The sequence below is a fragment of the Phycodurus eques genome, chromosome 19, assembly GCF_024500275.1.
Source record: "Phycodurus eques isolate BA_2022a chromosome 19, UOR_Pequ_1.1, whole genome shotgun sequence".
In the NCBI taxonomy this organism is placed as follows: Eukaryota; Metazoa; Chordata; class Actinopteri; order Syngnathiformes; family Syngnathidae; genus Phycodurus; species Phycodurus eques.
Genome location: NC_084543.1, coordinates 5,211,416 through 5,234,438, shown reverse-complemented (window position 1 = coordinate 5,234,438; position 23,023 = coordinate 5,211,416). Strand labels below are relative to the sequence as shown.

The window sequence follows — 23,023 nt, the reverse complement described above, 5'->3', positions numbered from 1 at the left end:
CCTCACTAAAGTTAGCCGCATTAATCTTTGCTTGGGTGATCTCAGGTCTCTCGGCCGTAATGGTGTAGTTGTGCTGGTCACTCACCCCTTTCTCTTTGTACAGACGCTAGGAGAGAGGCAAGTTCCGTGAATGTCAGTATAGTCACGTTGAGGGAAAATGTATACACTCACCTCATTTGTGATCAGTCCACTGAGTTTGGCGTGGACCATGTCAGGGGAGTCTGCCACGGACGTGTGCTTGAAGTTGTATGGCTGCTGACGATACTTTTTCTGAGGCAGTACACATATCAAAAATCATCTTAGCTACGGTTTATAGGCATTGATGTACTTAAAAAAAAATTTAGGCAGGTAGGTAGGTTTGTAGAAAGATAGGCGGCAAGGTCAGTAGGTAGGTAGGTAAAAGAAGAATTATTTGTCTTACATCACTGATAAGGTCAGTAGCTTTCCTAGAGCCTTCAATTTGCAGAGCCCCAGTGGCGATCCATGCGGCACCCCGCAGGTAATTGAGGTCAGAGCGATATATCCTCTGCAACGGAGACAAAAATCTTACATTATGTAGCTGTTGTGTGTATGTCACTCCTAATGCCTTGTAAGGGTGAATGAAGTGTGCCATACCTCGCTCTGCAGAGCGTACGCTTTCCTGGCCGCCTGCAGCTTCATGTCGTCCGGCAGAGAGGTGTACTGATGCAGAGTGAGCCTGTAGTCCTGATCGCTGACCAGAGACTGGGCCTTCTTGGCATGGACCACCTCCATCATGTCCATGGGCAGGTGGAGCTTGGAGAGCTGGCTAGCCGACTCTTTCTTGTACTTAATCTGGATCGTGGGGTTGAAAAAAAAGTCTCTAACATGGTAGTATTTGCAAATTTTATAAAATAGAGAAACCACCCACGTCGCTTTGCAGCTTGTTGACGTAAACGGAGTGAGCCATGTTCATGTCGTCTTGCAGCCCTTTCAGTCCAATCATCTTCCCTTTGGTCTTCTCAAATTGCTCTTTGTATTTTTGCTGAAGTGACACAAATATGCCATTTTAATGCGTACATTTGCAAGATTATGACAATTTCAAAGACTTTAACCAGATGTCAAAAAACTTCAATCAGCTGTTAAATTCGTCGTCATACGGCCAGAGGAAAGGCTCTTGATGACTTACATCACTGAGGATGTCAGCAGACGCTTTGGCTGACTGGAAAGGAATAGCATCCAGACGCAGTTTGTAGCCGCCGTCACGTAGTTTAGTCCAAGATTCCTTGTAACGACTCTGAAAGCGAACAGTTTAAACTTGTAAAATTCCGACAAAGACAAAATTGATTGGTTGTAAGCGTCCATTTACCTCACTAAGGTTCACGGCATTGATCTTGGCCTGCACAAACTCAGGCAGCTCCTCATTGAGGGTGTAGTTGTGCTTCATATTTTCTCCCTTCTCTCTGTACAACCTCTGTAAAGACAACGTATCAACCACCATTTTACTTTAGCATACTTAGTAATCACATACAGTACATTACATCGACACCGAGGTCAGAAATACTTACATCAATGGCCAGTTTGTTACTGAGTTTGGCCTGAACCATCTCTGGTGTGTCTTCAACACTTGTAAACTTCAGGGCGCTCACATCCTGGCGATATTTTTTCTAAAGCAGTGTTTAGTTAGTTAGCAGCGGTGTTAGTCAGTTTAAAACATGACTTGAGCATTTTGTTGTGTTTTTAATGGTCAAAAGTCTTGGCTATGAGAACCCGCAGTGTTATTTTCATGGCAGAATCTTTTCTTCTTCTAGCTATCTGTCGGTCTAGGCAACCAGACACTGCCAGGTGTCTTGGAAAGTTGTTAAAGTTTATCGTAGATGTGGTAATTAACCTAGTTCCAAGAATTTATGAAAGCTCCCCAGCTCTTTAAATAAATTCTGACCCAAGTCATTAACTGTATCAGTTTGTGCCTTCACTCAGCCTTTACACATTGCCTGTCATATTTTTCATAGCCTTAGTTGCTTAACAGTGCACTTCACAGGCATGTTTCTTCCAGAACTAGTCTTTTAGTACTGTATGTCGGGATGATAACCCTATTCAAAGGAATCGTATCAGATAACTTGCAATGCATTCTGGGTTACATTACCTCGCTGACGAGCTCTCCTGCTTTTTTGGCCTGCTGGACATCCAAAGACTTGGAGGCCTCCCAGCCAACGCCCTTCATCCAGTTCAGATCGGATCGGTACAGTTTCTAAAGAGACACACATAAATGTAGTTTTGTACAATGGTTTGTGAAACAATAATCACTTGAATTTCTATTCATGGCACTGACGTCGCTCTGCAGTCCATAGGCCTTCTTTGCCCAGGCAACGTTCATGTCAGTTGGCAGCGTGGTGTACTCGTGAAGGAATGTTCTGTAGTTGTAGTCAGCTGCCAAGTCTTGGGCCTTCTTAGCCTGACTGATGTTAAGCATGTCCAGAGAAACACTGGAGGGAGGATGGATTTTAGTATCATTTGACAATATAAATATCCAGTGTTTATAAATCAGAAAAGGAAAAGTGTAATCCCATTTGGGGTCATAGTAAATATTGAAGAGATTATCTTTTGTATGGGACACAGTGTTCCTCTTTGAGGTAACTTTAACCGGAGCCCAAGAACATTTGGTGCAGGAACAGAACACATCAAAAGGTCATTATACTTTGGGAACTAATCACTAATTACTAAGCATCATATTATTTCACTAATTACAGTTGAGGGCCTCACTTGAATTGGGTCTTGGTGTCCTCATAGTTCTTTTTGTAGTCGCGTCCGCTCTGTAGTTTGGTGGCCAGAGCCGAGTGAGACATCTGAGTGTCCTCGCTGACCGACTTGATTCCGATCACCTTGCCTTTGTTTTTCTCATACTGCTCTTTGTATTTGACCTGCAAGGGACCAAGATGGCGGGTTCTGAAGCAAGCCTTTATCAAACTAGATCACCCTCAATGGGACTGTGTTCAGTTTAAGTGGACACTCAGAACTCATAATAGTTTGGACGTCAACCAACTCGTAATAAGCCGCCAAAGCTCGAAGAATCCAGAGTTTGAATGGGACAGCACGACTTGGCATTGTCGATATTTGTGGGATCTCCTCCGTGCCAGCCTGTCCAGCGACTGGTAATTTTGACAATGGGACCCAAAAACTCATCCAAGGTTCACTACATGTTCATGCTCTACGAACAGTTACTTGTACAACTTACTTTAGGTATTTAAAAGCTTTGCTAGCTATAAGTAGATGTGAGTAGCTAGCTAGATCTATCAAAAGGTAGATCGGTAAGTAGCTAAATCGGTGGTAAGGTAGATTTGCAAGTAGCTTCGTTAGGGAGGTAGACGTTTTATACTGGAATACAAAATCGAAACAAATCCAAGGTTCTGGATCGAGGTACGAGTCTCCGCCATTCTTGAGAAAAAACTCACATCACTGGCCAGGTCTCTCTTAGCTCTGGCTGTGAGAATGGCAAGTGAGTCCAATCGAAGCTGAAAGCCCTTTTCCCGCTGTTTCTCCCATTGACTTTTGTAGACTTTCTGGAAGAAAAGGAGATAGTAGAGGCAGAGAGATGAGGGTTTGCATTTGAACACGAGAGGAAAGCTCACACTGAATGACCGTCGTTGTCTTTCTTTCAATTTCAGTAAGTTATGTTACGCTTCAGTTTAGGTAAACACGTTCTCCAAAACTACCAGTCATAATTGGGAATTGCGAATTGGTGGGCAGTGAACACTAAAGTGAAGAATGAAAGCAGGGAAAAAATGGTACAGTACACTAACTAACTTACTTTACCGATTCAGGTCCAAAAACATGGCCTTTATCATTGTCAGTGTTCTAATATCTGGTATGGTCAACACACTCACCCCACTGAGAAGCTCAGCGTTTGCCTTTGCTTGTCTGAACAGTGGCTCATCCTGCGTCATGGTGTACTTGTGGATCATCTGCTCCGTGTTTGCTTTGTACGCCAGCTAAAAAGCACAATTTGATTGACCATTGACCAATGGTGAGCAAGACAAATACAAGTATGCCTTCATCGCGATGACCTTACGTCGCTCTGCAGTTCCTGGCTCTTCTTGGCATGTTTCATGGACAGATTGTCCGCCACTTGGGTGAACTTGATGCGATCCACCTTCTGACGATATATATTCTGCAAAAGAGTGAAAAATGCCGTTACACAATGTGTCACTTAATCCAGAGCTCAGTCGTCGATTAAAAACATCACAAAGAACTGACATCGCTGAGCAGATCTCCGGCTTTCTTGGCCTGGGTGATGTTGAGGCACCCCTCGGTCTCCCAGCTCACTCCTTTCATCCAGTTCAGATCTGAGCGATACTGGTTCTGATGAGCAGAAGACGAAAAAAGTCATTGGTCAGTCGACAAAAGAATCTTGATTTCAAAGGTCTGATGGGTTTGAGGTGAGGGCTTTCAAGATCTTCTACATAAAACACATCCAGCCATCCCATTATGATAAGTGGGAGGGTAAGCGGCTCAGAAAATGGATGGATGGATGGATGAATCATCATATAAGAGAAAATAAATGGGTTTTATAAAATCTAGTGTAATGTAAGTGTAGTAAAACTTCAGATTAGGAGGAACCACAACGAGTAGAGGTCTGGCCTGAAATTTCTATGGACCACGTCTGCACCATATAGTGTGATTTTGTTAGTTTAATTGTCATGTTAAGATCTTGTGTCTATTTCTCACATCGCTGTGCAGGGAATATGCCTTTTTGGCCTGCTGGACCTTGATGTCATCAGCCATGACGGTGTAGTCATGCAGCCTGGTGCGATATTCCAGGTCACTGGCCAGAGCTTGGGCCTTTTTGGCATGACTTAGGTTGACCATGTCCATAGACAGGCTGTAGTGAGCCTGGTTCTCCTTGGAGCCCTTCTTGTACGCAATCTGCAGGAGAAGCTCAACTGTATGAGTGAAGTCCCAAACAGTTGCGTGAATGGTTGCTCGAAATGACTTACGTCGCTGCGCATCTTGGCCACCTGAAGCGAATGTAGAGTTTTGGAGTCGCTTACGTTGACGCCTACAGCCAGTTCCTTGTTCTTCAGGTAGTTTTCTTTGTATTTAAGCTGCAACACATTACGTTTATTGTGACTTGATTTGTGTAGTAAATACTCGGGTTATGTCGTTTTTCTCACGTCGCTGGCGAGGTCTCGGGAAGCCTTTGCCGCCTTGACGCTGAGGTCGTCCACGCCAATGTCGCAGGCTTTGGATTTGGTCTTCTCCCACTCCTCCTTATATTTAATCTGGATTGAGAGTGGGGTGAAGTGTGAGTGGACGAATATATGTACGGAAAAATTGAGAAAGTGGGTGCTTACTTACGTCACTGCACAAGGCTGCATTGTCTTTGGCCTTTTTGATTTGGGGCAGGTCCTCGTGGAGCGTGTACAGATGCTTAGTCTTCTCGTAGTCTGCTTTGTAATTTAGCTGGATGATGATCGTGAAATAGGTTTGAATAAAAATCATTATTCACACTGGTACCTTGATGTACAGTACGAGTTTAATTTGTTCCATGATCAAGCTTGTAACGCAATTTACCCGTATATCAAATCAGTATGATCTACCAGCCGGCCCATGTTTACCAATGATGTAAACTCAACATATCTGTACACATGCCTAGATTGTGGGATCTGATTTCATCACAAAACTGTTTAAAAAAAAACATTTTGGTGGCCTACAACCATGCCTTTGAGGTAATGCGCTGGACTCACATTGCTGATAAGCTGAGCATTTTTCCTCGCCAGGAGGATCTCCGGCGTGTCCGTCACTGGGCTGTACTTGACTTGGTCAATGTGCTGCCTGTAGTTCTTCTACAAGTTGGGGACACAAACGGACCTTTCACTGAGCTAATATCTCAGTTAGGTACTTACTCATTGAATACTGTGATCAGACTATAGAGAACTCACATCTTTCAGTGGGTCCAGCTTCCTTTGACTGCGGTAGCCTGGTGTCAGCGTGGCTTGGTAGGTGTATTCGCCCTGATCTTGATCATGACCTTGTTTGTATGCAATCTGGATCACATATGAGAAACCAGAAACTTGAAAGAGAAATTTGTCCACACCGATGTATTGGCTGTTTAATAAATATAATAGTCATACACGTGGTATATGGCAGAGGTTGGCGACTCGAGTCACATGACTTGACTCGAGTCAGACTTAAATTGCTGATTTTAGGACTTGGGACTTGCTTGGCTAAATCATATAAAAGACTCAACTTGACTTGTTATTCTGAGACTCAATTTGACTCAGACTTGAACTAGTCTTGCTCGTTAACATTTACAATTTTTATTTTCAAGGTAGTGTGCTATTTGTTGTTGTTTTTTCCCAAAAGAAAACCCACCAGGATGTTATGAGTGCAGACTACCTCATGAAGCTGGTATCATGGAGGGAGCGCCAAAGATTAAGATTTGGATTCAAGGAATATGTTTTTGAATCAAAAAGAATGGCGATATGCAAAGATACGAGACAACAACTACGACATCTAACTTCATTCCCGGCTGTACAAAACCCACTAAGACAGGTAAGCTACATTGATTTCACAGTTTAGCTAACCGATAGCCGGTCAAACTTTAACACACCTTCATGTCGGTTTTGCGTTAAATTGAGAAAAAAAATCAAGTGTTCATGGTGAATGTGTTAGTACAGCTAACTAACAATTAGGACTATATGTATGTTGTGACTGAGCAAGATTGTGTGACCTGACTTAGAACTTGTTAACCCAAGTAATAACTTGACTTGATTCAAATTTAGTGTGGACTCGACTTGACTTGCTTGAGTTTTACGGCGATACTTTGGGACTTGGTTGAAACTTGAGAGTTAAGATTTGAGACTCGTGTGACCTACTCCCACCTCTGGTTTATGGTCAGTAAATGTCATGGCTTACGTCACTGGCCAGCGTCCGGGCTTTCATGGCGTGCATGGTCTTCTTGTCGATTCCCGATCCTTCATAGTGGCCCTTCATGTTGGTGGTGTACTTCTCTTTGTATTTGTTCTTTTATACCACACAGAGAAAACAAAACAGCATGTGTTATCCCCATTATTACCACAGTAATGGTATAATTATAATTGTGGTGGGAGCAGAATACATAATGCTCAATGCTTACATCGCTGGTGAATTTGGCTACTTTGATAGCATTTTGAAACTGGGGCGTCTCGCAGAAATTGATGCTGTGGCCTTTGCTGTTCTCCAAGTCCTTCTTATACTCTACCTGTTGGTCAGTATAGGAAATAAATACATGTTTGAATCTAGAACAGTGATTCGAAAGCTTTTGTCCTAATTGTCCATCTAATAGGCAGAGGTTTCTTTTGCTAAAAAGTGTATTTAATATAATTGCAAGCCGTTGTGAAATTATTCACAATTTGAACATTAGCACTACGCTTAAATACAGTGGAACCTGGATTTAATGGACCACGATTTAACCGACTTGGGATTTTTCTTCTAAAACATTGCTCTGTGTTAATATAAAGTGACCGGCCGCCACATGTAACAGACACCGATAGGCTAACTGTTCAGAATAGAACTTCAAGCTCGTGTAGTGACATCATTTCGGACGGATGTGCCGCATGGCGTTCGAGGTAAGCTGTGGCATGTCAGAGATGCTATACATCTGCTTTTCCTGGCGTCGTGTCTACGCCGTGGCATAACGTCAAGCGATTGCCTCACCTCGCTGACAAGCTTGTTGATCTTCCGCGCGTTCATCAAGGCCAGGTTGTCCTCGGAGGTCAGGCTGTGGAAATGTGACGTGCCCTTCATCTTATTTAAGTCTTTTCTGTATTTCAGCTTGAAGAAAAAGAGACAAAGGAAGACAGGTTTTAGCAGTGATGGGCGGTCAGGAGGTCAGCAAGGCCTTCTCAGCTAATCTAAATTCTACTATTTGTTCCATGAAAAGGTATGAATTGATTCCTAACATTCTATTCATGTCATTTCGTAGCGTTTCTCTGGGCTGTACTGCTTGCAGTGCATGTATGTGGAAGTTAGATTTGTTTGTCCAATCATATTTCAGCCTCGATGTGTTCCCATGTCAATCTAATTTGCCCAAGGTCTCATCCGAATTCGTCCTCATGGGGCTACAGCGATTGCCCTTGATGATGTCAAAACCATTTCCATCCTCTGATTGGTTGGTCAGAGCAAAACTTGTTACAGCCAACTTCAACTAGCAAAACGCGTGTGGCAATTATGATGAAATATTTTATCTAAATATGTTTTGTCTTTTTGTCATGGTATTACATAAATATCGATTCTGAACTGATAAAGATGATTTACGTGGCGCAGATGTGTGCTGTCCAAATTCTTGCTACAACCAAAATATAAAACAAATATCACGTTATATACTCACATCACTTGCGTTTTCTTGAGCCTTCTTAGCCAGATGATAACCGGGCGTTATCATGGCTGGAAAGCTTCCTTTGCCCCGCTGTTGCTCATACTCCTCAGTGTAGGCGATCTACAGAAAGTGCACTGCGTTATTAAACGCGCCGAACATAAATCAATAGGCACAACGTTGGTATTCTTCAGTTTAGAACAAAGCCCTATGGAGAGCCGTTTGAGCCTTTTTTCGGTAGCAACAATACCCGGCTGTACGCTCTTTGCAGCTCACTAGTAAGACAATTCAGTGCACGAATAGAATGACTGCATTACTAACATTTCCTTTTTCCAGTCCTAGTCCCACTTTTTGCCTACTAGCACGCAATTATAAACCTTAACTGTGCTGCACTACTAACACTACTAGGCCCAACTCGTAGGCAGGTGTCACACACTCGTAGCTTTCTGGACCCTGCTAGTCGCGGCAAAATGTCCACTAGTAGTTTTGCTTCACTAGTAATATGTAGTTGGCCTACTATTCTGAAGTTGTCCAACTAGTGTGCAGAAATGCCATATACTAATGGAAGCCATTCATGGGGAAAAAACGTTGATAGTATAGTAAGACGCAGAAATGTCTTACTGGTGAGCACAAAGAGGATACTAGTTAATTACCCTTAAACTGGATATCAAATAAATGTTGAAATAACTTTCTTGCTTACATCTCTTAGAAATATTGCACTAACTTGCATGATGCTAAAAAAAAAAAAGAATGACCTGGCTGAAGTTTTCTGCATTCTCTCTGGCGTGGACCATTTCGGCCACTGCAGCGTCAGCGCTGGCTTTGCCCTTTATCTCCTGCTCGTACACGTGCCGATACTTTATCTGCCATAAACCACAGAGAAAGCTGTTGACTGACAATATTTGATGACACAAATGCATAGGTGGGAAAAGTACTAATACTGTGTACTTAGGTAGAAGTACTGATTCAACTCCTTTTTTAGGTCACGTCATCATCCGCAGATGTAAAAATTCAGATTTTGACAAAGTGAGGAGTAGAAAGTACAGATGTCCATTTTCAAAAGTTGGGGGTAAAAGTAAAAACAAAATGTCAGAAAAATTAATACTCAAGTAAAATGCCGATAGCTGAAAAATATACTTCAGTACTGCAACAAATGATTTGTACTCGGTTACTTCCCACCGCTGTGCGAACGAGTGTTTTTATGCTTACGTTGCTGGCCTGTTCGGAGGCCTTTTTCGACATTTTGTATCCAGGTGTAAGATGTGCAGGGAAGCTGCCTTTGCCTTTGTGCTGCTCGTACTCCTCAGTGTAGGCATACTGCATAAAGAATATTATATTGGCGTCATAGCATATATGCTGTCGTACCTTGCATTATTTTCTTGGTAAGTGTGAGTGTACATGAAAGTTATTGACTAAGACTCACGTCGCTGATAATCTGTCCTTGTTTCTTGGCCAGGAGCACCTCTGGGGGGTCCACAAAGGCGGTGTACTTTGAAACTCTTTCCTCATGCCCTTTTTTATATTCAAGCTTTTAGGGATAGAACACAAAAAGCTCAATATGGGCACATAAAGATGCAGCAATTTTGGCAAAGGTTCCCTTACGTTGCTTGCCAAAGTGTTGGCGTTTTTGGCCACCTGGTATCCTGGTGTGATCAGGGCCGGGAAGCTGCCTTTCCCTTTGGACTGCTCGTATTCCTGCATGTACTTTACCTGTCATCATAGGTGGAAAACATACTCACAATTTGTACTGTAAAAAAAAAGACTGGTAAAAGTATAAGTACTGATTAAACTCCTTTACTTCAGTAAAAATAAAAAGTACAGACTTAAATGTACTTAAGTACAAATGTAAAATTATTTACTGTTAATTATGTATATGCAATACCCATTTTGATTACTTGGCACAAAAAACAAACAAACAAAAAAACGCTGAAAATTGAACTTGAGTACCACAGCAACAAAGTATTTGTACTTTGTTTCTTCACTCACATCACTGATGTTCGTCTGAGCTTGAGACATGGTCACCATCTCCTGGTTGGTGACCATGGCCGAGTACCACGTCTGCTGCTGGGAAAACTCGGACTGAGACTTGAAGGCCTGTTTGGATCCAAAGCCATTCAAAAGACATTCAGGATTGCTACATTTGCCGCAAAGCTGATAGAAGTAATGAGAGTTGGTGTACCAATGGCTTCATTGTCACATATTGAGGGCAAAGATTCAAGTTATAGCCAATACAATTTTGACTGGAACTCCCTTTTTAGGCCAGTTGCTCTACTTGGGAGCTCACCTGGCCGGCCATCTGATTGGCTAGACGAGCCCTCTCCAACTCCATGGACTTCATGTCATAGTGGAAGGTGGACATAAAACGATCGCCATCCTCGCAATACTTCAGCTACAAGTGCACATAGATGACAAAACGTTAAAGCCAAGACCAGCACATGTTTGCACAAGCGCAACACTGGACATGTGCCTATGCTGATGAGATTTGTCGCTGTTTTAAGAAAGTCTGGAGGTTTTAAAACTTCATGATTTGATACTGTATGTCTTGATTTGGGGACTTAATGTTGCAGATTCAGCGAGAAGTCATAAAACATTTGCGCAAATGATGCAAGAATACTTGTGGAATCCCACAGGGGTCTGTATTAGGTGCTCATCTGTTTGCAATATGATACAAGAGGATTTACTCTATGCCGTAGAACGTTTTGTGAGGTGATTCCTTTATAAACAACTTATAAAACAACTTAAAAAATTGCAAAATCAACACACAAATGGGAGTAAGGTTCAACCCTAAGAGAGTTTATAAAAATATATTTGAAAATTGACAACTAAAGGGGCCAGAAAACGTGATACTGTATACTGTAAGTACTTGTGGAGCTCCACAGGCTTTTTTACTGGGCCCCACCTATTTGTAATGATGATGTAATACACATATATTACTATACAATCTGTAGGTATTACATCTATGAAACATCATAATATATTTTGATCATAAGACACTAAATATTCAGTGGAAAATACAGGGCGGATTTTGGATTGATCTTATCATCAACAACTCATCAAGCATCTTATAATTCATTTTAAAAATTGTTTATAAAAATGTTTTTTGTGGGTGTACAGCAAAACCATATGAAACTGCATTAGTAATGTTACTTTACTTGTGGAGTCCCACATGGTTCTGCATTAGGTCCTCTTCTGTTGTTATTGTAGCATAATATTATTTACTGTTTTTTACAATCTGTAGGTATCACATTTATGTTAATGCATCGCATTTCTTGACAATATACAGTAGATAACTTGTAGGGCCATGAAATCTCCCAGAATGCTGGATTTGTAGCAGAGTCTCACAAGGTTGTGTACTGGGTCCTCATTTAAGATGGTGTAATATGATATACTGCATTTGCAATCTGTAAGTATCATCTCTATGGAAAGTCACTTTGGTAAACACTGAAATACATTTCACGTGACAGATGACCACAAAATCTGCAAGAAAACTTAAGTTTAATTATTTTACCCTTATAGTCTTTCAACGGTTATGTAGTTCAGCTTTAAATGTTTTAGTCTCAGCCAAAGAATAATTGAAAACAAGTTGTGTGTTAAAAGCAAACTATTGAAAAGAAGCTGGGTCATGCAAGCAAAAGCAAGATTTGGTCATGAGTCAACGGTCAGATCAGATATCAACATGTTAAGACCTCAGTCTCACTGGGTGCATCTATCAGTAGTTGATGAACGCGCTAGCCTGCTGCTAATATAAGCCAGGAGCCTCTCATGGACTTTGAGACGCAGACGAAATCCAACAGACGGGAACAGGTGGAGGAGAGGAAGCGATGCCGGGATCTTTTTGTGGAGTTTAATTTTAGGTGCCTGAACCATAAAGCTGGTCAGCGACGAGGGTGAAGCACCGAAATAACCCGAGGCGCACTCTCCATTCCATAGGGCTGCCGTCACTACAGACTCACAGCCACCTTTCCCGGAAAGGATGGAATAGAGTTGTATTTTTTTTTTTAAGATTTAAAAAAATAAGTAATCTGACCACCAAATTCCTTCTTCAGTGATTAAATGTGGTTACAACTGATAACCTGCATAGCAGCCTCCTGTGCCAAACGCTTTGTAAAGACAGCTTGTGTCCTTGTCATGACATCATCTCACCTCACTGCTGGCCTTGCTCTGATTCTTTGCGTTGATGTTGATGTTGATGGGTGTCTTGTACACGCTGGTGAAGGTGTTGTTCCGTGGGTTATGTCTGCAGGCAGGAAATTCACACCTTTGTACTTTTCTTTTGTGCGAAAATGGAGAAACCAGATAATGGTCGAAAGTACTCACACTGAGCAGTAGGGCCTCTTCTTGTGGCTGACAAAGTTATTGGCCGTCAGCACCATTTTACAGACGTCGCAGTGAAAACATGCTTTGTGCCAGTTCTGGAAAAGAAAAATCCCATTATTTTTATTATTTCAGACAGGACATGGTGTTAATCGCACAGTTTTGCATGAGGGCAAGACCACAAATTTTAGCATTAGCATTAGCGTTAGGCTGTATCTGAGCATTGGCATCCAGTTCTGATTTACATATACATTATAATATTAAATATTGTGTCTTTAGGCTTTTTATAACTGTTTCCCTGAGTTTATATTTTTTTTAGACTTGGGGCAAAAAATTATATTGCAGGCCTTATATGGCCCACAGGCCGCAGGTTGCCCACCGATGTTTTAAACAATCTCAATGTTGCCACAGCATAACATATTTTTAATTGCCAGCCTTCATTTATGTTATATGAAATGAAAATAAAAAAATATAATTACAAAAATACAAATGAATTGGAAAAATACAATTCCAAAAAACCTGATGGATAAATAATGTGCACTTTCTGTCAAACAACGATCAATAGAGGTGAAACAATGAAAATAATAACAAAACAGTAAAGTCAGTTACAAGGAAAGACAAATCACTTACACAAAAATCAAGCAAGGAAAGATAAATAAATGTACAAAAAAATATTTGTGTCAAACAACAATCAATTGAGGCTTGCTTGTCATACCTGGTCAATGCAGTTGATCTTCTCCGCTGGGTACACCACAAACCCACACCTTGCACAAGACTCCATGGTGAGTCCTTTGTCCTTTCCTTAAAAAAATCAAAACTTTGGAAAAATAAATAAAAACTTCTGAAAAACCTCAGGAAGCAGGCAACTAACAGGCAGTCCCTCCTGTGTGTTTCTCTGCTGGTGGTAAACTTAGCTTTGCGACTGCACCACTGCTGTCTCTTACTTGACACTGTGTCCCACGATGGACCACCCCCCCTGTATCGCAAAGCATGCTAGACCACTGGTAGACTCAGCTGTCTGTCTGCAGGACATGTCAATGTATGTGTGTAATGATCCTTTACTGGACAATTAGGTCAACCTTGTTATGACACATAGTGAGTGACACAGCGTTACACATTGAACAATAGCTATAGATAGGGGATAGATCAACGTTAAAGGAAATAACCTTAAACGTTGTAAGGCTTGCTTGACTTATGCAGTGATAAATCTACATGTTAAGCATTTATCAAGGCATTTATATACAATGTATACATTCTTCTTTACTGATGTGTTGGGCAACATGGACTGGTCTCCAAAATTAAAGATACAATTTAAAAAAAACTTCAAAAAATTATAAAGTAAAAAAAATCGAATTTATGTTACTGTGAATGTTACAATAATAATAATAATAATAAGAGTTTGGGATTCTTTTTCTACAACTAAATGCAGAAATAAAGACTATCAAAGCATCAAATGTCATACTTACTACATTCTTTTTTATTCATTTTCACTTCTGTGAGCTAATATAATCTGTAATGAGCAACACTTTTGAGACATAAGGTCCAAAGAAATGAAACACCGACTTCGATAAATATATATAAATATGTTTTTACGTTTTGGTTAAATATATGTTAGTTAAATTATACAATACAAGTAGATTGGAAATTTTAGAATTTTATTCTTATAAAAAATATTTTATGTCTTAAAGGGAAGTTATTATCCTTATACAAAATATTTTTCTAATTTATTTGCAATGAAAAATAGTTTCATGTATTATACAGTATAATTTTTCTCATTAACACCAAAAATTAACTCAAAAAAGTATACTTGTGTTGAATTAGTCTACAAGAAATTTTACATAAACCCACTGTTTAATTTTTTGAACGTAACATCTTTGTTTATATAGTTTACTATGGTTGTCTACGCTGGCTCGTACCGTCCCAATATGGCTGCCATACGCACGCATTACGACAAGGAAGTGCAGCTTTGCAGGCGTCCGTTACGTTGCGCCGTGACGTAACGGACGTCTTGAAACTACTTGGAGAGTCCCCAGTCAAACTTGACTGCAAACTTCCAGCTGTTGTTTTTAAGGAAGTGAAAGCGTGTCGCTGGTGTAGAACGTGGTATTTTTTTCTTTTTTTTTTTTTTTACAAAAACAACTTGGCTGACTTGGCGTAATACCACAATAACAACGCAACGTAAGTTTATGATAATGTAGCCACTCCTACCAAAAATAGTGTAATATAAAACTTTTTCTAAGGAAGTAACAGGCTAGCAAGACGGAGTCGAAACCCTTTCGTTTAAAAGTCACTTATTGTATCGTTACTGGTTGAATGTGAATTAGTAGTTAGTGAAACTAAGCACTGCAGTTGTACCTTTTGTCAGTAAAATAAATAAAAATAAAATAAATAAATGTAAGCACAGTAAAAGTTTGGTCCAATGATGCTAACAGGGTGCTAACAACAGATGGCTGGGGAACCTGCTGAGATGACTCAACTTGGAGGTGAAGATGATGAAGAGGAGATGTCGGGGGACGAAACAGACGCCAAACCTGACCGCAAGGGGAGGTTTTTACTCTTTGGGTAAGCGGACACACTAAAAAGTACTTTCTCTTCCATTGTGGGACTTCATTCGGAGAGAGACGCAGACATAACAGTGGGTGGGGCGGTGGAACGGGCATGCTCGTTTGTGGTGAGAAACAGGCAATTTAAATAACTAAAATCATAGGAAATGATTGTGCAGGTGAGATCAGGTTGATAAAATCCATATCGCCTCATTATACATTCGCAGGTACATATAAATATACTGTTACTGTACATGCCAATAACAAAATGTATTAGGTACACACTGCACCCAAAAGACGAGGGACACCGTTGCCAGATAATGAGCTACACCCGAGGCCAAATTATTTGGTACATAACCAAATATTAGGTACACCTGTTGTCAAATTATTAGCTACACCCAAAATGTGACATGCGTCGAGACCAAAACGCGTCTGCAGGCATTCATACATTAAATAATCAGATGATCTCTGTCGAGTATTTTATTTTTAAAATGTTTTTGTCATGTTATTAGGTAAATATTGATAATGAACCGCTCCAGCTGATGTTATGTGGCATTGCTGTGCGCCGTTATACGTTACTGGTATTATTATTTTTTATTTATATATACAGTGTTTTGTTTTTCTTTATTTGTGTTTATTGTGCCTCGAGAGAGAGAAACGGTGTTTGTATTCTTCTGTCCATCGAGAGCATGGACGACAACAAAAATACTTGAATTAGGATGTGGATAAAGTCGGATACATCCCCACTGAAGAGTGCTAAATGTTCCGCCACTGAGATGAGATATTTTTTTATGTCGAATATTGATGAGAGATTCAGTTTGGAACAAGCACAATAATAAATGTTGGCTTATTACACGTCAAAACCAAGCGCTATCCCCTTTGACCCCGCCTGTGGTCACGGCGGCGTGAGGTTTGGGGGGCCCTCGGGAGAATAGGCCTTTAGAAAGCGCTGGTGCAGTGGCGAGGTTGCTGACTCAGGGAGGAGGAGGGTGGGGTGGGTCACAACGTGCCACCCCCCCTCCCACTCTGGCCGCACCCCTCCCCCCCCTCGGCCCGTAGGCACGCAGCGGCCCAGTCAGGTTCTTCATCCAGCACAGAGAGCATGTCAGTATCCTAGCACTCAGGCCCCCAAAAATCAGCTGGAGAAACATACTCTTTTTGCAGATGCAGAGTGGTGTAGCGCTTAATGACGAACCCAGGTAAGTCAACGCCACGTGATGCTCGGCGCCCTCCTCTTCACCGCTGCGCCCTGCCCACCGCCCACCCTCAATTGTTTGGTACGGCACGTTGGCACAATTTGGAGGTGGGAGGGGGGTAGGGCGTCAAATCACACGTTTAATAGAATATGAGCGCGCTATGCAATAAGGCCTTTGTTGACCCCGTGACCGAGGCCTTCTAGAACACGCCGCCCATCTGGATGGATCCGCTAAAGAATGCCAACATGGCAGCCGTGCCAGAATAGCCACACAGACATATCCTCTCGCTCGATCTGATGCTAATCTTCGTATTCTTAACACACTACTTCTACCTCCATTTTGACGTCTACACTCTGAAATGTGCGAGGATTTGATTCAAGTTTAGGCTGGATTGCCCTGACCAAATTTGGCCATCACGTTAATGTCTTATTGGAAAGTATATGTACTTTTTGGTCTCTGAGTAAGTACTTTGCCTGGTTTGTGTTGTGTAATTATTCACTGTGTTGAAATGATCATTTTACATGAGTTTACTATAAGAAGGATACAGTCTGTTTTTTAAATGTTTTTATTTATTTGGTTGCTTCAATTTTAATTCGTTTTCTAATGTAGTTTGCTGTACAGTGTTGCCTTAAGATAAGAGTTTAATTGCGTGACCACCCTTGTAACTCAAAACATTGAGTTGAATGGAAATGCATTAATCCGTTACAGCCTCCCCCCAAAAAACAATGTTTTGTAATGTATTATTTGATTAAAAAACTATGATATTGTACTTGATAAGAACTTACATTAATGACATAATTACATGGAATGTAAGGAATTAGAATTAGACCGTTTTTACCACATTTATTGCTTCAATTCAATGGATATTGAGCTGCTCCAAGTGTGCGCACCTTGGGAACCTGAGGGCAGTACAATGCAAACATATGGGTATACAAGGCGATGGTCACTCCTCAATAAGCCTTGTTCTTTTCAGAGGATAAAGAAATGTGTGTGGAAATATCCATTGCTTAAAGAGTTATAACATGTTTTTTAAATAAATGAATGAAATTGGAAAGAGACAATTGACACCCAGTATTCGCGTTGTTTTACTACACCCTCCATCCATTAGGGAATGATTGATCGTGGTCGGTGTGGATTTTTGTCCCAGATACTCTGTACTGCATACAGCATGCTCTCTTTATACACGTCACCATAAATGTCAGCTTTACAGATGCCGTCTCATGCTATGTAGGTGGAGTGTTGAGGTAATAACGTCTTCACGGTATTGATAGTAGCCACATAGGCACCGAAAAAAGGAAATTATATTCATTGGCGCAAGGTGTCCACTTTTTCAATAATTTTTTTGTATACGTGGGGCGTATTTCAAATTGCCTGCCTCTATATCTGTGCTCAGCAAGAAGAATAAGGATGGCCAGACGCGGGAGCAGGACTACTCTTCTGAAAGCCATTACAGAATTGTCTCACCAACATTCCAGTATAAGATGAACCACCGGCGAGTGGGCAAGTGCATCATCATCAACAACAAAAACTTTGATGAAAAAACAGGTAGAAAAGCTAAAAGCCCATTTCGTAAAAAGCCAGTCCTCTGAACACAGCACTGTCCCTGGCAGGGATGAATGTACGCAACGGGACGGACCGCGACGCCGGCGAGCTGTTCAAGTGCTTCAAGAATCTGGGCTTCAACGTCTTCATCTATAATGATCAGACCTGCGAGAAGATGGAGCGTCTCCTTCGAGAGGGTGAGGGCTTTAGACATACGCTACTCACAAAAAGTGAATTGAAATCAGCTTTCAGTTGAGTTTCAGCTGAACCTATTTTGCTCTTCTCTTTTTAACTTGTTAATGCAGTATTCAACTTTTCAATGTTTCAGTACTTTTTGCACAAATTACTGTTCTCTAAGGCCCGCTGCACACCCAGTGGCCAAAACTGACTGTTGCACACTGTGTGGGGTTTGGAAACTAGTTTTCATGAGTTGCCGACAGTCGGCTTCTGTTTTTACTGCGATTAAAAATTTTAATCGCCATTGAATAGGGGGGATCGATCATTGCCAGCTGCCTCTCAAAATATCCACTATCTTCTTTTTCTCGCCCGTTGCCTTTTGGTTGTCTTTCTTTTGCCAACCATGTTTTCCTTGACAATCATTCCATGCTTTTTGCGGTTCAATCAAATAATAATACCGTACAGAGTATTATATGTGGAGCCTCAAATCCCGATCTAGAGTAAACGTTTTTCCATTGCAGCTCGCCGGAATATGTGTGGTGCTCAATCGCTTGGATCATACCAAACGGATTCAAGTGAAGTGTTTGTGTATGTGTGTGTGTGTGTGTGTGTGTGTGTGTGTGTGCGCGTGCGTGTGTGCGGGTGTGTGTGTGTTAGCCTCGGAGGAAGACCACAGTGACAGCTCGTGTTTCGCCTGCATCCTGCTAAGCCACGGTGAGGAGGGCATGATCTACGGCACGGATGGCGCCATGCCCATCAAGACCATGACCTCACTGTTCAGGGGGGACATGTGCAAAAGCCTGGTGGGGAAGCCCAAACTTTTTTTCATCCAGGTAGGTCCCATCTTAACAAATTATTATAAAACATATCGAATACTTCCCGTGAGAAGTTTACGTTAGATTTTTGTTGGGTTTACGTTACCAGGCCTGTCGGGGTTCTGAATTCGATGATGGCATACAGACAGATTCAGGTCCGCCAAATGACACCCTTGAGACAGACGCAAATCCGAGACATAAGATTCCGGTCGAGGCTGATTTCCTCTTTGCCTACTCCACTGTACCAGGTACGCCACCATTTTACACATGATGCTTCATTAGTCCAATACATATTACACAAGGTAGTAATTGTACAGCAGTAAACCCTTGCCGATTCACGAATCCCTAATCACTCACTCAGAAATGTTTCTTTAAAACATAACAAAAACTATCCGCCAAAAAACACATCTATTTGGGCCTATCTGCCTATTTTTATGCTCTCTCTGTAATGTCTTAAGATGATGCCCAAACACCTTGCTACTTCTAAGTTGCCATGTTCGATGAAAAGTAGTAAGACGGCAAACAGCAACGTGATGGAAGAAGCCAGTAAAGGTCTGGCAGGCAGGCGATGCTCCTTGTGGGGTTCACGCGTAGCTCTGGATCGCTATGGAGTTAACAGCTGACTGCTAGCTTCTCCATTTAAAGACCCAGTAAACTGAACCCAAAAAAATGTCGTGTAAATTTGACACTCCACAGGGAAGAGTAATTGACACCACTTACGAATGCACCAACTTGCGAGTTTTCCGAATGAATGTTTTTTTCGCTTTGTGTAGCGGGCCAAAATTCAAGGTACAAAAGAGTTTCAGATAGCGACAGCGAACGCCACATCTGCCTAGCATCCCATGTCACGATACCAGTTTGAGATATGCTTAAAATTGAGTTATGATTTCATTCATTGAACTAATTAACTTCCCAAATCAAGGTACCACTGTAATAGCCTCCAAGATGGCGCTAAAGCACTACTTTTCTATGACGCATGGCTTTGCCCTATCTCCTAGAAGCTCCTCCCCTCTCTTCAACTTTGTTCCTTGGCACCAAAATCCCACAAGTTTTGACTGTAGCTCTTTTGCATTGGATATGTTGAGATAGATTTCCGACTCACCTGCACTATCAGATCTTGCCCACACTGGCGTTCTCCTTGGCAGGGTACTACTCGTGGAGGAACCCCGGGCGCGGCTCCTGGTTCGTCCAGGCGCTTTGCAACGTCCTCAACGAGTTCGGCAAGCAGCTGGAGATCATGCAGATCCTGACGCGCGTCAACTACATGGTGGCCACCAGCTTCGAGTCGTGGTCCGAGGACCCGCGTTTCAGCGAGAAGAAGCAGATCCCCTGCGTGGTCTCCATGCTGACCAAGGAGCTCTATTTCAACTGACCACCACCACCACCTCTTCAGGGATGGATGGAGCAGTCCAAGAAGCATTCAGGGATAATTCCGGCCCAGCGGGAACAAGCGCTGCACTTTTTAGCGCACGTGTCGATTGGGCCCGAAATGGAATCTTTTATAGTAGCACTCCGCTTTCACATGTTCATAGTGAAACCTCTTTTTTTCCTCTTCTTCGGGTTTTTCCTCACAACAATGGCGTCACATTTGATCGGATCTTTGTCGGCAGGCATTGTGAGATATGCATGTTCTTCTACTACCACTTCACTTTCGTTCCCGCACTTGTCGCTGCCACTTCCTTGTCCGAATACTCTGCACCTCTTCATTTTCACTCTCATAATTTCCTCCACAAGAGTGTGGTTTCAATCCTGTTCATGCATTCGGCTACAAATTGAAGACAAAACAGCAACTTCAAGCTCAAACTACCATCCTCAGGTTAATTCATGTCCTAAAATGTGGGTAAACGTAGTGTTTTAAATACTGTACTTCCATACTGTGTGTATATAGAAAGAAAATGGTCAGCTTTGTGGATCATATCCAGATCACCTTAACCTAACCGTAACATGCAACTCAGTTTAATACTGATGTTGACGCATTGTATGTGATCCGAAATGTCGCACAGAGTGGATGTAGAAAGTCTACACAATCTGCACAGTCTGTCCAATTGCCAGATTGTTGGGATATTAACAAATTAAACCAAGAAATTTCATTTCCAAATCTATTAATGTAACCTTTAACCTGTACAACTCCATCCATCCATCCATCCATCAATTTTCAACACCGCTTATCCTGGTTAGGGTCACGGGGCACTGGAGCCTATCCCAGCTGACTTCGGGCAAAAGGCGAACTGGTCGGCAGTCAGTCGCAGGGCACATGTAGACACAGACAACCATTCGCACTCACATTCACACCGTCACTGAGTGGGAACTGAACCCACGCTGCCCACACCGAAGTCAGACGAGTGTACCACTACACCATCAGTGACCCTGTACACCTTGATTGGATTTAAAAAAATAATAATAATAAATAAATAAAAAATCTTTTTGAAAGTGTAAGTCAACGGCACAAGTGTGCACACCCTCTTATAACTGGGATGTGGCTGTGTTTAGAATTAACCAGTAACATTCAAACTGCACTCACCTGGCACTATTTAAATTGCCTCTGATTAACCCAAAATAAAGTTCAGATGTTCTACTGGGACAGTTGTACAGGTTATACCGAGGTCACATTAACGTTGGAAAAACTATCCTTTTTTATTTCAAAATAAATGTGAAATTGTTTTCAATATAGCACTCCAGTAACAGAACCTGAAGACATGCAATATAATTAGGTTATACTAACAAATCAACTTTAACATCACAGTGATAGTACAGGATCTCCTGACTATACTATTAACTACCTCCCTCTGTTAAATTGTTGTTTTTTTTATTTTGAAGGGCTTTTAATTGGCGCCTGTTTGTGAACCAGCTCATTTGATAAATAGAAAAAAAATTATATATTTTTTCTTAATATAATTATAACCCAATTTGTTGCCATAAATGTGAATAACAGATAAAGTAAAACATTTAGAACAATCCTTAATGTAATTTTTTTTATTGAGCGTAATAATACACTTATGGTCTAATTTGGCAACGTAATTGGGCAGAATAAAGTAAAAAATTAAAAAACTAACTTTAAAATTTTGTTTTAATTGATCACAATACAATTATGGCCCAATTAGGCATACTTTCTGAATATTGAAATAAAAATCCAATTGAAAAATTGTTTAATTCATAATACAATTTTGGCAAAATTGAGAATTGTAAACTCAGAACTCAATAAATTAATTAATTTAGAAAATTAAATGAAGTAAATATTATATTTTTAAAAATACAATAATGAATCATAGTAACACAATTATGGCCCAGTTTGGCACCATAAGTACGAATTAAACATTCAATTATTTTATTTTATCCACTAAACCAAAGGTGACAATGGGATGATGTTTGGAAATTCAATTGTTGATAAATTGACTTTTCTCATTCGGTTAATGTTCATTTTCAACTATAGAATTAAAAATTCACCGTTAAAAGGATGCTAGCTTGTTCGAAACGCCTAGAAATTGTGCCGTTAACACACACGCACAGAATTGCTGTTTAATTGTAGAAAAAAATAGAATGTCGATAATGATGTAGTCAACAAAAGACAGTTGTTTGTGTTTATCATCGTGTCAATCACAGAGGCAGCTATTGACAATGGCAAGAGTGAACCACACAATACACTTTCTCCATGTTGCCGCACTCATTCTCACAGGTTGTGTTTTTTTTTTTTTTAAATCAGCCTTTTTAGAATTTCAACAGACAATTGCATGCTAAACACCAGTGCCCAAAGTGCGATCCATCTGAGCAATGACAGTCTTGCCATTTTAAAACTCAGTATTGATCTGTCTCGACACATGGATCTCTGATCAGTGACGTGGTGCCCAAAATGTGCCAAAAGGAGTGTTTGCACAACTTTTTTTAAATTTTTTTTAAAAATAATGATTCTTTAGGGGGGTTCAACTTTAAATGCTTTATGGTGTTAAATGCTGATGTCCTCATTAATTTATTTGAAAGAATTTGGATGCAAGCATGAATTAAAATATAATCTGAACCAGTGTTTAAATTGTAAACATAGGATACTCTTGTTCAAAGGAAAAAAAACATCCAAACAGAAGAATGCTTATGTAAACACTTTCTTGTATTAAAAATGAATTTATTGTGTTA

The 23,023-nt window shown here is 40.9% G+C and overlaps 2 protein-coding genes across 6 annotated transcripts in view; one reads left to right on the top strand and one right to left on the bottom strand.

Moving 5' to 3' along the window:
* Positions 1-13,455, bottom strand: part of nrap (nebulin-related anchoring protein) — a 19,111-nt gene extending 5,656 nt beyond the window's left edge. The window contains exons 1-34 of the mRNA XM_061705387.1: positions 13,341-13,455; positions 12,629-12,723; positions 12,455-12,548; positions 10,584-10,700; positions 10,298-10,405; positions 9,914-10,021; positions 9,735-9,839; positions 9,521-9,628; positions 9,067-9,174; positions 8,327-8,434; positions 7,654-7,770; positions 7,094-7,198; positions 6,874-6,981; positions 5,898-6,002; positions 5,703-5,801; positions 5,314-5,418; positions 5,130-5,237; positions 4,953-5,060; positions 4,684-4,881; positions 4,213-4,317; positions 4,028-4,126; positions 3,843-3,947; positions 3,411-3,518; positions 2,722-2,879; positions 2,291-2,444; positions 2,105-2,209; positions 1,527-1,625; positions 1,328-1,432; positions 1,148-1,255; positions 890-1,003; positions 616-813; positions 422-526; positions 172-270; positions 2-106 (exon numbers count right to left, since the gene is read on the bottom strand). Coding sequence (XP_061561371.1) covers positions 2-106; positions 172-270; positions 422-526; positions 616-813; positions 890-1,003; positions 1,148-1,255; positions 1,328-1,432; positions 1,527-1,625; positions 2,105-2,209; positions 2,291-2,444; positions 2,722-2,879; positions 3,411-3,518; positions 3,843-3,947; positions 4,028-4,126; positions 4,213-4,317; positions 4,684-4,881; positions 4,953-5,060; positions 5,130-5,237; positions 5,314-5,418; positions 5,703-5,801; positions 5,898-6,002; positions 6,874-6,981; positions 7,094-7,198; positions 7,654-7,770; positions 8,327-8,434; positions 9,067-9,174; positions 9,521-9,628; positions 9,735-9,839; positions 9,914-10,021; positions 10,298-10,405; positions 10,584-10,700; positions 12,455-12,548; positions 12,629-12,723; positions 13,341-13,406 — 3,837 coding nt within the window. The 5' untranslated portion in view covers positions 13,407-13,455. The remainder of the gene's footprint in view (position 1; positions 107-171; positions 271-421; positions 527-615; positions 814-889; positions 1,004-1,147; positions 1,256-1,327; positions 1,433-1,526; positions 1,626-2,104; positions 2,210-2,290; positions 2,445-2,721; positions 2,880-3,410; positions 3,519-3,842; positions 3,948-4,027; positions 4,127-4,212; positions 4,318-4,683; positions 4,882-4,952; positions 5,061-5,129; positions 5,238-5,313; positions 5,419-5,702; positions 5,802-5,897; positions 6,003-6,873; positions 6,982-7,093; positions 7,199-7,653; positions 7,771-8,326; positions 8,435-9,066; positions 9,175-9,520; positions 9,629-9,734; positions 9,840-9,913; positions 10,022-10,297; positions 10,406-10,583; positions 10,701-12,454; positions 12,549-12,628; positions 12,724-13,340) is intronic.
* casp7 (caspase 7, apoptosis-related cysteine peptidase) overlaps positions 1-23,023 on the top strand; it is a 24,733-nt gene extending 1,710 nt beyond the window's left edge. Inside the window, exons 2-9 of one of the 5 annotated variants that reach the window (XM_061705385.1) lie at positions 6,322-6,510; positions 7,771-7,879; positions 15,058-15,187; positions 17,758-17,909; positions 17,975-18,103; positions 18,741-18,916; positions 19,008-19,146; positions 20,044-23,023. In XM_061705385.1, coding sequence (XP_061561369.1) covers positions 15,072-15,187; positions 17,758-17,909; positions 17,975-18,103; positions 18,741-18,916; positions 19,008-19,146; positions 20,044-20,270 — 939 coding nt within the window. In that variant the 5' untranslated portion in view covers positions 6,322-6,510; positions 7,771-7,879; positions 15,058-15,071 and the 3' untranslated portion in view covers positions 20,271-23,023. Of the gene's footprint in view, positions 1-5,868; positions 6,511-7,770; positions 7,880-14,682; positions 14,804-15,057; positions 15,188-17,757; positions 17,910-17,974; positions 18,104-18,740; positions 18,917-19,007; positions 19,147-20,043 lie in introns of those variants that run through there. The other 4 variants (XM_061705386.1, XM_061705384.1, XM_061705381.1 and 1 more) reach the window with 4 other exon arrangements.